This window comes from Oryzias latipes, chromosome 19 (assembly GCF_053564925.1).
Source record: "Oryzias latipes strain Hd-rR chromosome 19, Olatipes_Hd-rR_3.1".
NCBI classification, from domain to species: Eukaryota; Metazoa; Chordata; class Actinopteri; order Beloniformes; family Adrianichthyidae; genus Oryzias; species Oryzias latipes.
In genome coordinates, this window is record NC_136255.1 from 17,272,843 (window position 1) to 17,285,248 (window position 12,406).

General features: G+C 38.7%; 3 protein-coding genes across 5 annotated transcripts; 2 read left to right on the top strand and 1 right to left on the bottom strand.

Moving 5' to 3' along the window:
- Positions 1-584: 584 nt before the first annotated feature.
- On the bottom strand, positions 585-5,378 carry samd8b (sterile alpha motif domain containing 8b). Of its 2 annotated transcripts, none has more exons than XM_004080398.5 (6): positions 5,129-5,378; positions 3,845-4,415; positions 3,194-3,289; positions 2,955-3,072; positions 2,735-2,885; positions 585-1,933 (listed from the first exon to the last, which is right to left on the bottom strand). In XM_004080398.5, the coding sequence occupies exons 2-6, from the start codon at positions 4,399-4,401 to the stop codon at positions 1,629-1,631; spliced, it is 1,227 nt and encodes a 408-aa protein (XP_004080446.1). In that variant the 5' UTR covers positions 4,402-4,415; positions 5,129-5,378; the 3' UTR covers positions 585-1,628. The 2 variants fall into 2 exon arrangements, with proteins under 2 accessions (XP_004080446.1, XP_011486522.1); XM_011488220.3 differs by having other exon boundaries at positions 5,023-5,270.
- A 1,662-nt stretch (positions 5,379-7,040) lies between these two features.
- Positions 7,041-8,057, top strand: LOC101170962 (dual specificity protein phosphatase 13A). The gene is made up of 3 exons (XM_011488331.4): positions 7,041-7,369; positions 7,443-7,660; positions 7,741-8,057. The coding sequence occupies exons 1-3, from the start codon at positions 7,155-7,157 to the stop codon at positions 7,926-7,928; spliced, it is 621 nt and encodes a 206-aa protein (XP_011486633.2). The 5' UTR covers positions 7,041-7,154; the 3' UTR covers positions 7,929-8,057.
- Positions 8,058-10,328: 2,271 nt separating this feature from the next.
- On the top strand, positions 10,329-12,392 carry LOC105356560 (dual specificity protein phosphatase 26). 2 transcript variants are annotated; one of them, XR_013651490.1, is made up of 4 exons: positions 10,445-10,586; positions 10,704-10,731; positions 10,833-10,916; positions 11,381-11,485. XR_013651490.1 is itself a non-coding variant. In XM_011488219.4 (3 exons), the coding sequence occupies exons 1-3, from the start codon at positions 10,468-10,470 to the stop codon at positions 11,590-11,592; spliced, it is 549 nt and encodes a 182-aa protein (XP_011486521.1). In that variant the 5' UTR covers positions 10,329-10,467; the 3' UTR covers positions 11,593-12,392. The 2 variants fall into 2 exon arrangements, 1 of the variants encoding a protein (XP_011486521.1); XM_011488219.4 differs by having other exon boundaries at positions 10,329-10,586; positions 10,699-10,916; positions 11,381-12,392.
- The last annotated feature ends 14 nt before the right edge of the window (positions 12,393-12,406 follow it).

Consider the following 12,406-nt stretch of genomic DNA (forward strand, 5'->3'; position numbering starts at 1 on the left):
ACACACACGTTTCTTCTTTAACCCTTGTGCTATCTTAGATGACCCCCACCCTTACATTAACGTGTTATTCCTACCATGACAAAGGTGGATAAAGGTGGAAAGATTTCATGTAATCCATGGACACCAGTGAAGATCACAAATCATTGAAGAAAAAAGGTTTAGCGCACTGTCTAGTGGGTCTAGATGACCCAACTCCCAATGTTAAAGTGCCTAGGATAGCACAAGGGTTAACAAATAAAAAAAAATTCACTAAAATTGTGAAAGTGACCTCTTGCTCAGTCTCACTTTCCTTACTGGTTATTTCAAAAGATGAGCAAAAAAGTCAGAAAAAGAGATCCGTCTGGGAAGAGTTAAAATGTCTGATTTTAAGGGATTCCAACAATTGTATTTGCTCCACAAACCTGAGCTGGTGGAAAACCTTTCCAGAAGGGCTGCTATGAGATAAGAACGTTCCTAATGTTTAGTTTTTTAACAGTATTGATATACACCCTCATTGTAGTCAAAGTGAAAAACTTAACCTAACCTCTCACCTTTTCCCAACACTTTTGTACCAGGATTGTGCAGACATTGGGGGGGAAACATGAGCTTTTTCAGCTTTTTAATGATGAAAATGTTGGACAAGAAACAAGAACGTGTGGCATAAAACACCTCCTGTGTTAAAAGAAAAACAGCAGCCTGTCAATTTCATTTGGAAATGAAGAGCCCTCCCAAATGCCACAACGGCCAAACTGACGCTTCATTTCACAATGTCACCCACTGAAATAAACATCAAAATAGCACATCACAGTATTTTGCAAATACATAGTTTAGAGCAACTGTAAACATTTTTTTTCTCCATGTGCATGTTGCCATAACTCTGTATAGGGGAATACAAAAATAACTGTTGATATATATAAAAGAAAATAAATACAAACAAAGTACATTTAGAGATCAGCTTAGTGCAGATTTATGTCACAAAATTAGAATAAGGGAAAGCTCCTTTTTGTTCTATTTCTGATCATTCACAAAGGAGGAAATCATCTCTTTTACTTAAAAATAAAAATACACACATCCAACATGGGAAAAAAAACTGAAGAGTCGATCATCCGAAGACTGAGTTATTGGCAAATGGAATTTAAGACAGATGGAAAAGTATTTTGGCTAAAACTGAACTCATCCTGAAAGCATTTTTCTAGACCATAATCATAACGATCTGCACACGACCCCGACGGTTTGCTCTTCCTCCAACTAAACATTAAAAAAATCCTTTGCGCTATGTCATTTTAAACGCAGAAAACCATTTATTAAATGGCTTGATGCACATTTATAGTTGAAAATGTGGCTTTTTTTTAAAGGAAATTATTTTAGAGCAAAAGGAGGAAAGACAACTTTACTGTCCATCCAAATGATGAACTAAAAGCTGAAAACTTTAGGCAACGATGAAGAGCAGGTCAGAAGGTACTACAACAACGCTATCTGTGCTAAAATAAACAATATCCCTTTGAAGTAACAAAAAACTGATCGGAACATGATGACTTTTGTAGAAGAGTTTTGCAGATAAAATTTAAAAAAAGGTGACAGATGTCTGCTGTCTGTGTCGATAAAGATTCTAGTTGTCAACTTGAAAAAAGCTGAAAAAAAACTGTCCGCTACCCTATGAGCCTCCTCATCATAGCAGGTCTGGAGAAGGGCCAGCAGTACTCGTTAGGCACGGGTCCGTTAACGTTGCACTCAAAGAAGGAGAACATGGGGAACCAGATGCGGGCTCGCCGACTCTGCTGGTAGGCGCGGGTGTTGGCCAGAGTGTGGTAGTATAGAAAGAGTCTGGTAGTGATGTAGAAGGCTATGAACACGTCAATGGAGTAGTGTTCGTGTGCGGCCAAGATGAAGAAAATACCAAAGAGGTTGAGGACCCAGGACAGGGTGTGAATGAAGTTCCAGCTCCGGGGAGTGTCTGCAGAGGAAACCAAAACTCTGAAACCACAGCCAGGAGACAAGAGAAGCAGAACTTTGTCCTGTCCGGTCACTTTTACACACAGAGGCTGATCCTGAACATTTACACTAGCCCATAATACGTCAACAATATTTGAATACAGACAAAACACAGAAACCAAACACCTTTAGAGCTCACGCCTTTGATTGTTTTGCCTTTTTGTTATAATCCGGCTTAAGGAGATCAAACAAAAAAAATGAACACTATAATTTACTTTAGTCAGTTATTTGGAGTGAAGGATCATGATCTTAAACACTCGCTCTACTTCTTGTTTCCACATTTGAATAAATGCGATACAGAGATGGGCCAATAAAAAAATAATCTACAAAAGGATCTAGAACTGCTAGCTTGTTTGCATAGTTTAATTTTTACTTTTTTGTTCCGATTCCTATCCCAAAATCATATTTTTTACTTCTTCATTCCTGACTTTATTTCCAATTATGTGAAATAAATATTCTTCGATGTTTCTTTGGTTAAAGATGATGCTAAATTCAGTGCAGTCTTGGATTTAATGGTTAATGGTATCTTGCGAATTAGCGACCTATAGCATAACGGGGTTTAAACTAATAATATATATCTTTAAATGTTTTACTTTGATTTTTTCTGAATTTATTTCCAGCTATGAAAAAAAAAATAATGACACTCTTGTTTTTGCCTTCAAGTAGATGCTAAATGAAGGTCATTTCAGAGCTACATCAATAGGCGTCAAGGGGTTTAAGGATTTCATTTCCCTTCTTTATGTTTTTATGTCTGGCAACTTACATTCTGTCACAAAAAAGTTAAGCATGGTGAGAACGACAGTGTGGCCGCTGAACATGTAGTCGCCACACGTGTGCACTCCGGTCAGAGTCATCCCAAAGCCACTCCAGATGGCCACAGCCCGCTGCAGTTTGGCCCACAGGTCCCCATACATCTAAAGGAAAAAAGAACGTTTATTAATATGTCTTTAATTGTAGTTTAAGATATCCATGCATCATTTTACCTTCCCAGAACACTGCAGGTGCTGTCCCGGCACTGACAGCGAGGTGACAAACATGGTGATGCAACGCAGCATAAACACGGTGCCCATCAGGCTGCACAAGCGCCGCAAAAGGATGGACCTGCGTGGCGGGAACACAGACGGAACGCAGGTTCAGATTTAGAGGGAACACTCGACGCCCAAAGAACACAACTGAGGGAAGGGACGACAACAAACTGCTGAAAGCCTGTCAGAACTCCCACCTGTGTTTATGCAGCAGCAGAACCAGCAGCCAGATGTTACAGAGGATCACCCCACACGCCTCAGCCATGGCAAAAGCCCAGGGGATTCGGGGAACGCTGATCAATCAAAGACAAAAGGATAAGTCAAAACTGTAACAGAAGTTTACAACAAAATATCATCATTTCAATATTTTAGTCAAATTAATGATCAAACTGTGAAAAAATAAGCTATGTTCAAATAAATCTTGAAACATATGAATTTATTTTGTCTTAAAAAGGAATCAAATGATTAATTATTGTTTTTACAAGTTCTAAATATTTTTTTTTCTTAAAATATATGGAAAATCTAACAAGCTTTGATTCTTTTTTAAGGTCTAAATGCACAGAGGCGCAGATTCCCTGAACTCCGCTCTCGTTGATCTGAGACTTTCCTTTAAAGGCTCTGAGCTGCTCACAAACAATGTGCCACACTTAGAAGTAGGTCACTTCAAAAAACTCAGTAATCTCTTTGACCCCTTCAGGAGAACATGGGGACAATAATAGAACCTGTGCATTGAGGAAATAGGCCGTGAAGTTTGACATTAATTAGTCTGTGCCATTTCCGTCTTTTCTTGCCTTACTTGCTTGACCCCCTGAGAAATATTGGAAAATAAGTTGCAACTCCTAACTTACCTGTCGAGAAAAATATCTGGCAGTGGAGGGTATGTGCGCATGTCAGGCACGCGTTCGTGCACTATGACCATGACGAAGGATGTGAACCCGAACACAAACACCACGTACACCGAGCTGAGCACCGTTTTCCAGTACTCAGGATCCAGGCGCCTCATCTGCTGCTTGTATTTGCCGTTGGTGTACTGCTGGTACTCCTCTCCCACCGGAGCCGTGTCGGTGCCGTCAGAGTCCCTGCTTGAGTCTCCGTTGCACAACCAGTCCAAGGTGCCCCCAGAACCTGACGGAGAAAGCCCCTCGAAGGGAACGCCGAGCTCATCCAGCAGGTCCAGGTTCTGTTTCTGCAACTTGCGGATGGACACCATCAGCCTTTTGATGTCTCCCAGCACCTTGAGCTCCAGCGGCGGCGAGCGGAGGTCGTACTCGCTGAGGGCCAGCAGGCTGGATCCGTCCAAGCGGTGCTTGTAGCACAGTAGATCCACATAGTCGCAGAACCCTTCGTCTCTCAACCACTTAGCAACGTGCTTTGGCGTCCAGCGGCGGACACTCAGCTGGGTCATTTCCCCTCTCCTCACTTAGAGGGTGGAGAAGACGAGCTAAATTAGCTTCAAAAACTTCACTCCATCTTGGGTTAGTTTTTAAACATTAATAATGGATTGGATTTATCTGTGCTTTTCCAGACGCTCAAAGCGCTTACAGTGTGTCCATTATTCATTCACTTCTTATTCATTATCAAAATTTTGGCACAAAATGCAAAGATTGAACTCATGTATTTATATTAAAATTACAATAATTTTTGATGATTGCAAGTGAGCTCATTCACAAAAAATAAAAATCATATCACTGATGCAATTATAATATAATGTACACATTTCCTATCCAAAGGTGCAGGATTGATACTGTTTTATTTAATTTCACTATACTAGTAGTTGAAGCCTTCCATTCATCTCTATCTAAAACTCATTTAAAACAAATACGATATAGTCACTTCAAAATAATTGTCATTTTAACACAAGCTAAAACACAGACCATGAAAAACTAGAAAACCTTGCCTGACTCAAGTTAAGCTAGTCAACAACATTCATTTACAATCGCTGTAAAAACACCATATTTTGTAATTGTATTTGAAAAGTATTTTACATATTGAAATTAGCACCCATGAACATAAAATAAAGATTAACCTGAGGCACAGCATCTCCCAGCATCAGTATTCCAGAGTGACTCAGTCTGGTTTACATGAGCTAGTTAGCTTCTGCTAGCTTAATCAAAACGTGACGCCTTACTCACCCGGCTTAGATCAAACAGACGACTTGGTCTTTTAGTTATTCAGTTTATTAACGTAAAGCCATCTCGGCAGGGTTACACGGAATTGTGTCTACGGTGTGTGCTGCAAAAACTCCACCGTGAGGAAAAGCATTTCGCCTGAGGTTCGTGGTGCCTAGCATTCATGTTATCAATCTAAAGCGGTAATGTCGACTGTAGCGGCGCAGGAAAAAAATAAAAGAAAACGCCGCGTGCTTTAGTAAGGATGGTCAATGCTGACATCTAGTGGTGAGAAATAGATACTACATATTAAACGTTCAAAAATTCTAACAACAACAACAATAATAAAAATAATAATAATAATAACATAGAAAAATGTTTTTACTAGTGCTGGTAGTCGAGAAACATATTTTATTTTTTTTTTCTGAGTTATAGGATCAATTGGATAAGGAAAAGCGCAGTTTCAGGACTTCTAGACAACAATGAGAAATTTTGACTCCATGAGAGATGTGTTTTTGAACAAAAAAGCTTTACCACTGAGAGAAAAATATGCATTGAGATAAAAATTCCACATAAAAAGAAGACAGCTAGGATTCTAATCTGGGCCTTCAGTGCTGTTAGGTACCAGTGATGACCACCAAACAAAATAATTCATTCATTCATCTTCTTCTTCCCCACCACTTATGGGCAATGGCAGGGGACACCCTGGAGAGGTTGCCAGTCTGTCATGGGGCCAAACATGTCACACACCCAGCAATACTCACATTCACACCTATGGACAATTTGGAGTGACCAATTAACCTATGAAGCATGTTTTTGGACGGTGGGATGAAGCTGTCATCCCTGGAGAGAACCCATGCATGCAGAGAACATGCAAACTCCACACAGAAAGGTCCCTGATTGTTGTTCTGTCTCAGGTCCCCAAGCTGGGACTTGAACCAGGGGCATTCTTGCTGTGAGGCAAGAGCGCTAACCACTGCGCCACCATGCAGACCCCAAACTAAATCAAACAACTGTTATTGGATCGACTGATGGGCACACATTGTGCATTTTAGGATGATATAAATTAATCCAATTTGAGCAACATAAAGATTTTTTGTAATTATAAATTAAAAAGAACCAGGTGAAAGCATAATGGCTAAATTAACATCACATCAGTCAACACTTCTTCATAAGTCTACATCCGTTTTTGATTTAAATTTAAAACAACACAAATTCAGTTGGTTATTTGTTTTTATTATTAAAATGTCTTTATAATTAACATATTTTGAAAGTATTCTAACCATACTTGTTTGGTGTACTTTTTACATTCTAAAGTACTGTCTTCTCCTAATTTTAGGTATTCACAGACAGCTAGAGAGATGGATAGAAGTGCTCTTGAAAATCCTCAAAAAATGATCATGTGTGCATATAAGTGGAAAAAAATGTCTTAAAGATTTAGAGGTGTAAAGTTGGCCAGCATTGTGAATTTAGGTCACTGTTTTATTTTTAGAGCGGAGGCACCTGTCCTTGTCAGTGGCAGCTCGGCTGCTATCTTCTTTCTCTTTCGGCTTTTCCCATCAGGGGTCGCCACAGCGAATCATCCTTTTCCACCTCACTCTATCATGGACATCTTCTACCCTAACATTAGCCAACTTCATGTCCTCTGTTAAGACATCCATGTATCTCCTCTTTGGCCGTCCTCTTGCCCTCCTGCCAGGCAGCTCCATCTCCAACATCCTTCTACCAATATATCCACTATCCCTCCTCTGAACATGTCCAAACCATCTCAGTCTGGCTTCTCTGACTTTGTCGCTGACACAGGCAACATGAGCCGTCCCTCTGATGTACTCGTTCCTTATCCTGTCTAACCTGGTCACTCCTAAGGAGAACCTCAACATCTTCATCTCCGCTACCTCCATCTCAGCCTCTTGTCTCTGTCTCACTGCTACCGTCTCTAACCCATAGAGCAGAGCTGGTCTCACCACTGTCTTGTACACCTTTCCTTTGAGTCTTGCTGGCACTCTTCTGTCACACAACACTCCTGACAGAAGAGTGCAGCTCGGCTGCTATGATGCCTCCATTTAGTATCCAAATAAATGCTTGTGGAATAAATCCTCCAAATGTAGGAGTTTGTGTGCAGTTAAACATTAACAACATGCAAGTAAACAGTGCCGTTCGGCCTTTTACTCAGTCTGTGAAAGAGCTGGAGAAGATTTTATATGGAGGGAGAAGATCTGGAAACCATCTGGATGAAGTTTGGCCAAACGTCTTTATTGGGGATATGTGAGTCCGTTGAAATAAAATCTAGATTTATCTATGAAGTAGACCTTTTGTGTGATTTCTTTTTTTGTCTCAGGTCGGTAGCTAATGATCGCTACAGCCTGTGGAAGCTTAGAATCACTCATGTTGTGAATGCAGCTCATGGGAAGATGCACTCTCAGGGGAGTCATGACTTCTATGGACCCACAGTGAATTATTATGGGATCCCAGCAGACGATTCTCCATCATTTAACCTGTCTTGCTATTTCTTTCCTTCGGCTGAGTACATTCAGAAAGCTCTTAACACAAATGACGGTAATGTTGCTTCTCTCTCAATGTTCAAAAAATAAAAACATTATCTCCTAATTAATCACAAATTCTTCCTGTTTTTCCAGCTAGAGTTTTAGTCCACTGTGCGGTTGGAGTGAGCCGGTCAGCCTCCATTGTTCTGGCCTTCCTGATGATCCAGCATCATTACAGCGTGGTGGAGGCCATCAGTAAGGTCAAAGAGCACAGATGGATTTTCCCGAACAGAGGCTTCCTCAGACAACTTTGTGCTTTGGATAAACAACTTAAAAAATGACTTCTACTCAACAAAACCTTCTGTTGTATGTCAGAAAATGACCTTACTGTTGAGACGTTTCAGGAATGCATAATACTGTTTACAAGATGATATAAATGGATGAAAGAAAAGAAAAGAGACAAATTACTTTAATCACTTTTGTTGCTCAAGTATACTTCTTTAACTTCGTTTTTTTTTTGTATTTTTTGTTAGTTGAATGGGTCTTATAGGCTTTAATAAGCTGCAGCGTCTGCCTACGTCCTTTCTCATGTTATTTCTCTTAAGTTCTATCAAATTGAGACTTTTTTCCCCTTAAATAAAAAGGATTGAATGAGTGAATGAATGATTATTGTTATCACTTTTTATGTGTTTAAAATAACTAAACTAAACTAAAAATGATTAGATTTAATTAAAAAAACACATGTTTGAAGCACACTTAAGAAACATTGGCACATCAAAAACAATTCATGATCAATATTCCCCTTTATAAGGAAAAGCTAACCTGTTTGGTATTAGCTTAGCAAGCCTTTTTACTTTATATAGAAAACAACAGTTTTTTTTTCTAATTGATTACTTACTTGGTTTTGACAAGACAGCAAATGAAGTAGAAAAGATAATATATCTTAAGACTTAAACTTAAAGAATAATGAATTACTGTAAAAGGAAACCTGCAGAGTAACATAATCCCTTAATGCCTGAATTTATTTATTTCCAGCTTTGAAAAAACATTTCACTCATGGTTTTTCTTTCCTGTCTTCCCTTAATGAAGGTCGAATTTGGTTTAACTGCAGAGAGTGATCATATTTGGGCGTCAAGCAACTAAATTAAAAGATCAAATGTATCCATCCATCCATCCATCCTCTGAACCCAGTGAATCCCATTTGAGGCTATGGGGTTGCAGGAGTCTATTAACATAAAAAAATGTTATGAGTAAAATGTTTACAAGTCAATTATAAAAATAATTATATGTTTTGTAAAGGTGCTTTTTTTACTGTTGTTTTGATTACTGAATGAGTATGAGGATGCTTTTAATGCTAGGGACACTTCTTATAAATTTTACTTCTTTGTTTTTTTGTTCTTATGTTTTATCATAATTTGATGTATTTGCATTCTCTTGAACAAATAAAATACATTTGAAAAAAAAAAGAGCCAAACTTCATAGTTTTCAGTTCACATGTATCCAATAGGTTAACAAAAAATACTCTGCCTTTTATGGGACAATTTCACCTCAAATTTTTCACATATTTCTGAAAATGTTTTTTAAATAAACTATTTCTTTTCTAGATTAAACCGTTTCTGAATTTTAGAATTTAATTAATCACTAAGCCCACTACAGCCAGTAATTTCATCCAAATGGTTCTTAGATTGCTCCCTATAATTATTGTTATATTAAGGACATTTCCACAAATGTCACTTTAAGTATGCTATCAGCATGATTTCATGACTTCCTGAATGTCCTGTAATTTGTGGTTTTATGTTTCGATGAGTCTCCATGCGGCGCCATTATCAGGTCAAGTTTCCTTCTAACTTCCCCTATATTTAATATGATTTATGTTTTGTGGCTTTACTGTAATGAAAACTTCCAAATGATTCCTTGAGAGACGTTAATTTATTTATTTATCACATAGTTGCAGGTATCCCATTTTGAACCTCAACAGTTTTGACACATTTTTGCCTGATAAATTCTGTGAAAGTCATTAATATTTATCTGTTTCAAGGAAAAGCTGTGCTAAAAAAAGTCATTTGGTTTTCACAGAAATAAGAGCACATTTTTATATCACGCGTTCAGGCTGCTGACAGTTCTTTAACCTGCAGTTCTGCAGATTTCTTACTTTTATTGTATATGGGGTTTGTTTGTAAATGGAAGCTATAGGTCAATAGGTTAGAAATGACCTGCAGGCATTTATTGACATGTTTTATAATGCAGTATCAGATCTCAGATTGTGCACATTTAAATGACTGAATAAAAAAATCAGTTTTGCCTGATGATGCAAAAATAAGATACTTTTTTAGTCTTTCTAGAGGCTAAAATGTGTGAAATTGACCTGCAACATGTGAGTTTTCAAAAACAATTTCTGTATCTTTTTAATGGCATTTAACCAACAGCAAAGATGAATTTTCTTCATTTTTCAGGTAATTTGCCTTCGCTTGAGTGTTCATTTAAAGCTCCAAACAAGCTGCATTCATCTGTTTGAGCATTTCTGTTTAAAAAAAAACTGAATTATGTTTACGATAAGCTGCATGGATAACACTTTCCCCCCCCACAAAAATGACAGCAATTATCAGAGTGTAATGGAAATAGTCTTCTCACTTTAAAGTGAAGTAAAGCGGCGTCTCACAGCAGTGTGGAGAGCAGAGCCCTTCGCTGCACCATTTGTTGTTCTGCCCTCTGCTTGAGTAAGACTACACGCTAGGTTAAGCACTAAATTGGGTAACTGTTCAGTGACAGCACCTGCCGGCACTGATCATCTGGAGCTGGAGGAAGACTGGAACAACTTTTTTTTACAACAAACTTTTTTTTTAAATATATAAATAAATCCAAGTATTTGGAATTAAAACCATGAAGGACAAGAAGAAAGAATATCTGACTGTGAAGGACCTGCAGAGAGTTCTGGACTCATGCAAGCTACAGCTGAATCAAATTGATGAAGTGTGGCCGAATATATACATAGGAAATGTGTAAGTATTTCATAGTTCTGAGTTTTCCTTGCAACTATAGGGGACATCAAATAACGTCTGACTTTTTTTTTAACAATTTCTTACAAGTCTGGTGTCTCTTTTTCCTTGCTAGGGCAGTTGCCCACAACAAGGCGGCCTTGCTGAGGTTAGGTATAACTCATGTTTTAAACGCGGCTCACTCCAAGAGGGGGAGCATAGGGAATCAACGATTTTATGGCAACGACTTTGTGTATTTTGGCATTCCAGCAGACGACTCAACGCACTTTGATCTGGATGTTTATTTCCAGCCGGCAGCTGATTTCATTCACAATGCCTTGAAGTCACCGGGTGGTAAGATTCCCCACCAATTATTCTACAAAACACCAATTACACATTTGCAAGTTTTGCATGCCACTCTGAAAACCCCCTAATAGAGTAAAATCACCCACCATCATGCTGCCATTTCAATGTCACCGGTTATTAAAGTGCAGCACTCCTATGTAAACACATTTTCAGGCAGCAGTAATAGCCGCCTGACCTTGCCGAATTTAAATTTATAATATTACTGTGGCTCCTTTCAAAGAAGCTATCAAGCAGAAGACAAGTTGGGATTAAAGAATAAGTCGACCCCGTCGTCGAAGAGACCTTAAATGAACAAAGACATTGAATTGTGGTTTTTATTTTTAGCTCACAGCAGAGAAAAAGAAAAAGGCAGTTTGAGGCAGTCATGTATGATATTAATAAGACTGAGACTCTTCGCTAATCCTTTCTTTGCACCGGTCCCCTGCTCCCTGTCCCCTCATCCTTTTCTTTAGGGAAGGTCCTGGTGCACTGCATCATGGGAATGAGTCGCTCGTCAACCCTGGTGCTGGCGTACCTGATGATCTACCATCACCTCTCCCTCAGAAAGGCTTTGGAAAAAGTGGTGAAAAAAAGAGCCATCTACCCAAACAGGAACTTTCTGGCGCTGTTGCTGGATCTTGACCTTCAGCTTACAAAAAAGAAGAAAACATGTCAAATTCTGTAGTTGGATGGCATTTATACTTTTTACACTTTGGCTGATAATGCATCTTGTCCAGAAAAAAAAAAAAAAGATTTGTTACATCAATAGATTTGGGTCAACAAGTATCTTGATCTCTGTGAGGTTAACATTTGATTTGTATTTTTCTGAGCTGCAACAGCTTGTAGTATTTTTGTAAAGAAGACTGCAAAATGTCTCAAGATTTATGATTTGGCAACAATTATGCAACTTTTGTACAAACACCAAGTGTTACAGCCTTAAATTCTACAGAATTCATGAAACACAACTCATCCATCCTTTGGACCCTTTTCTTTAAGGATAAGTTTGCGAGCACACACTTAAGGGGGTTTTATGACATTAAAGACCCACTCCTATCATCTTTAAAGCTATTTTCAAAGTGTTCCCAGTGGTAAGCCCGCCCCTGCTTCCCGACATCCTTCTGTTTACACGGTCTCCTGCTAGCTTGCAGCGTTGAATCTAACATTCGCGATGCATCAAAAATGGCGAGCTGTATTGGAGCCATCCAGCCATACAGTTCTGAACAAGAGACCAGCTCAAACGAGGAAAATAAAGACCAACATGGATCTTCTAGTTGTCTGCAAGTGGATGCATCAAAATACAGCGGAGCAGGGCGTTGCGGCCCAGCAAATGTAGTGCACATGCTCTTTTTCCAACAGCACTTTTTTTCATCTACTACTGATTCCCAAGGATTTGAAAAAAAGAAACACTCAGAAATGCAATTTGAAGCTTAATTTTCTTTATATTTGGCCTTTATCATAAGAAAAATGCAACAATAACAAGCTAAAACACCAAAAACACT

Excerpts from the sequence above, each read along its gene's own strand:
- samd8b (XM_004080398.5), bottom strand. The coding sequence starts at position 4,401 with ATGACCCAGCTGAGTGTCCGCCGCTGGACGCCAAAGCACGTTGCTAAG. Across the intron at positions 3,073-3,193 it reads CTGCTGCTGCATAAACACAG|GTCCATCCTTTTGCGGCGCT; the intron begins GTGGGAGTTCTG and ends CCCGCCACGCAG. Across the intron at positions 2,886-2,954 it reads ACCTGCAGTGTTCTGGGAAG|ATGTATGGGGACCTGTGGGC; the intron begins GTAAAATGATGC and ends TTTTTCCTTTAG.
- LOC101170962 (XM_011488331.4), top strand. The coding sequence starts at position 7,155 with ATGATGCCTCCATTTAGTATCCAAATAAATGCTTGTGGAATAAATCCT. Across the intron at positions 7,370-7,442 it reads AACGTCTTTATTGGGGATAT|GTCGGTAGCTAATGATCGCT; the intron begins GTGAGTCCGTTG and ends TTTTTGTCTCAG. Across the intron at positions 7,661-7,740 it reads AGCTCTTAACACAAATGACG|CTAGAGTTTTAGTCCACTGT; the intron begins GTAATGTTGCTT and ends CTGTTTTTCCAG.
- LOC105356560 (XM_011488219.4), top strand. The coding sequence starts at position 10,468 with ATGAAGGACAAGAAGAAAGAATATCTGACTGTGAAGGACCTGCAGAGA. Across the intron at positions 10,587-10,698 it reads AATATATACATAGGAAATGT|GGCAGTTGCCCACAACAAGG; the intron begins GTAAGTATTTCA and ends TTTCCTTGCTAG. Across the intron at positions 10,917-11,380 it reads TGCCTTGAAGTCACCGGGTG|GGAAGGTCCTGGTGCACTGC; the intron begins GTAAGATTCCCC and ends CCTTTTCTTTAG.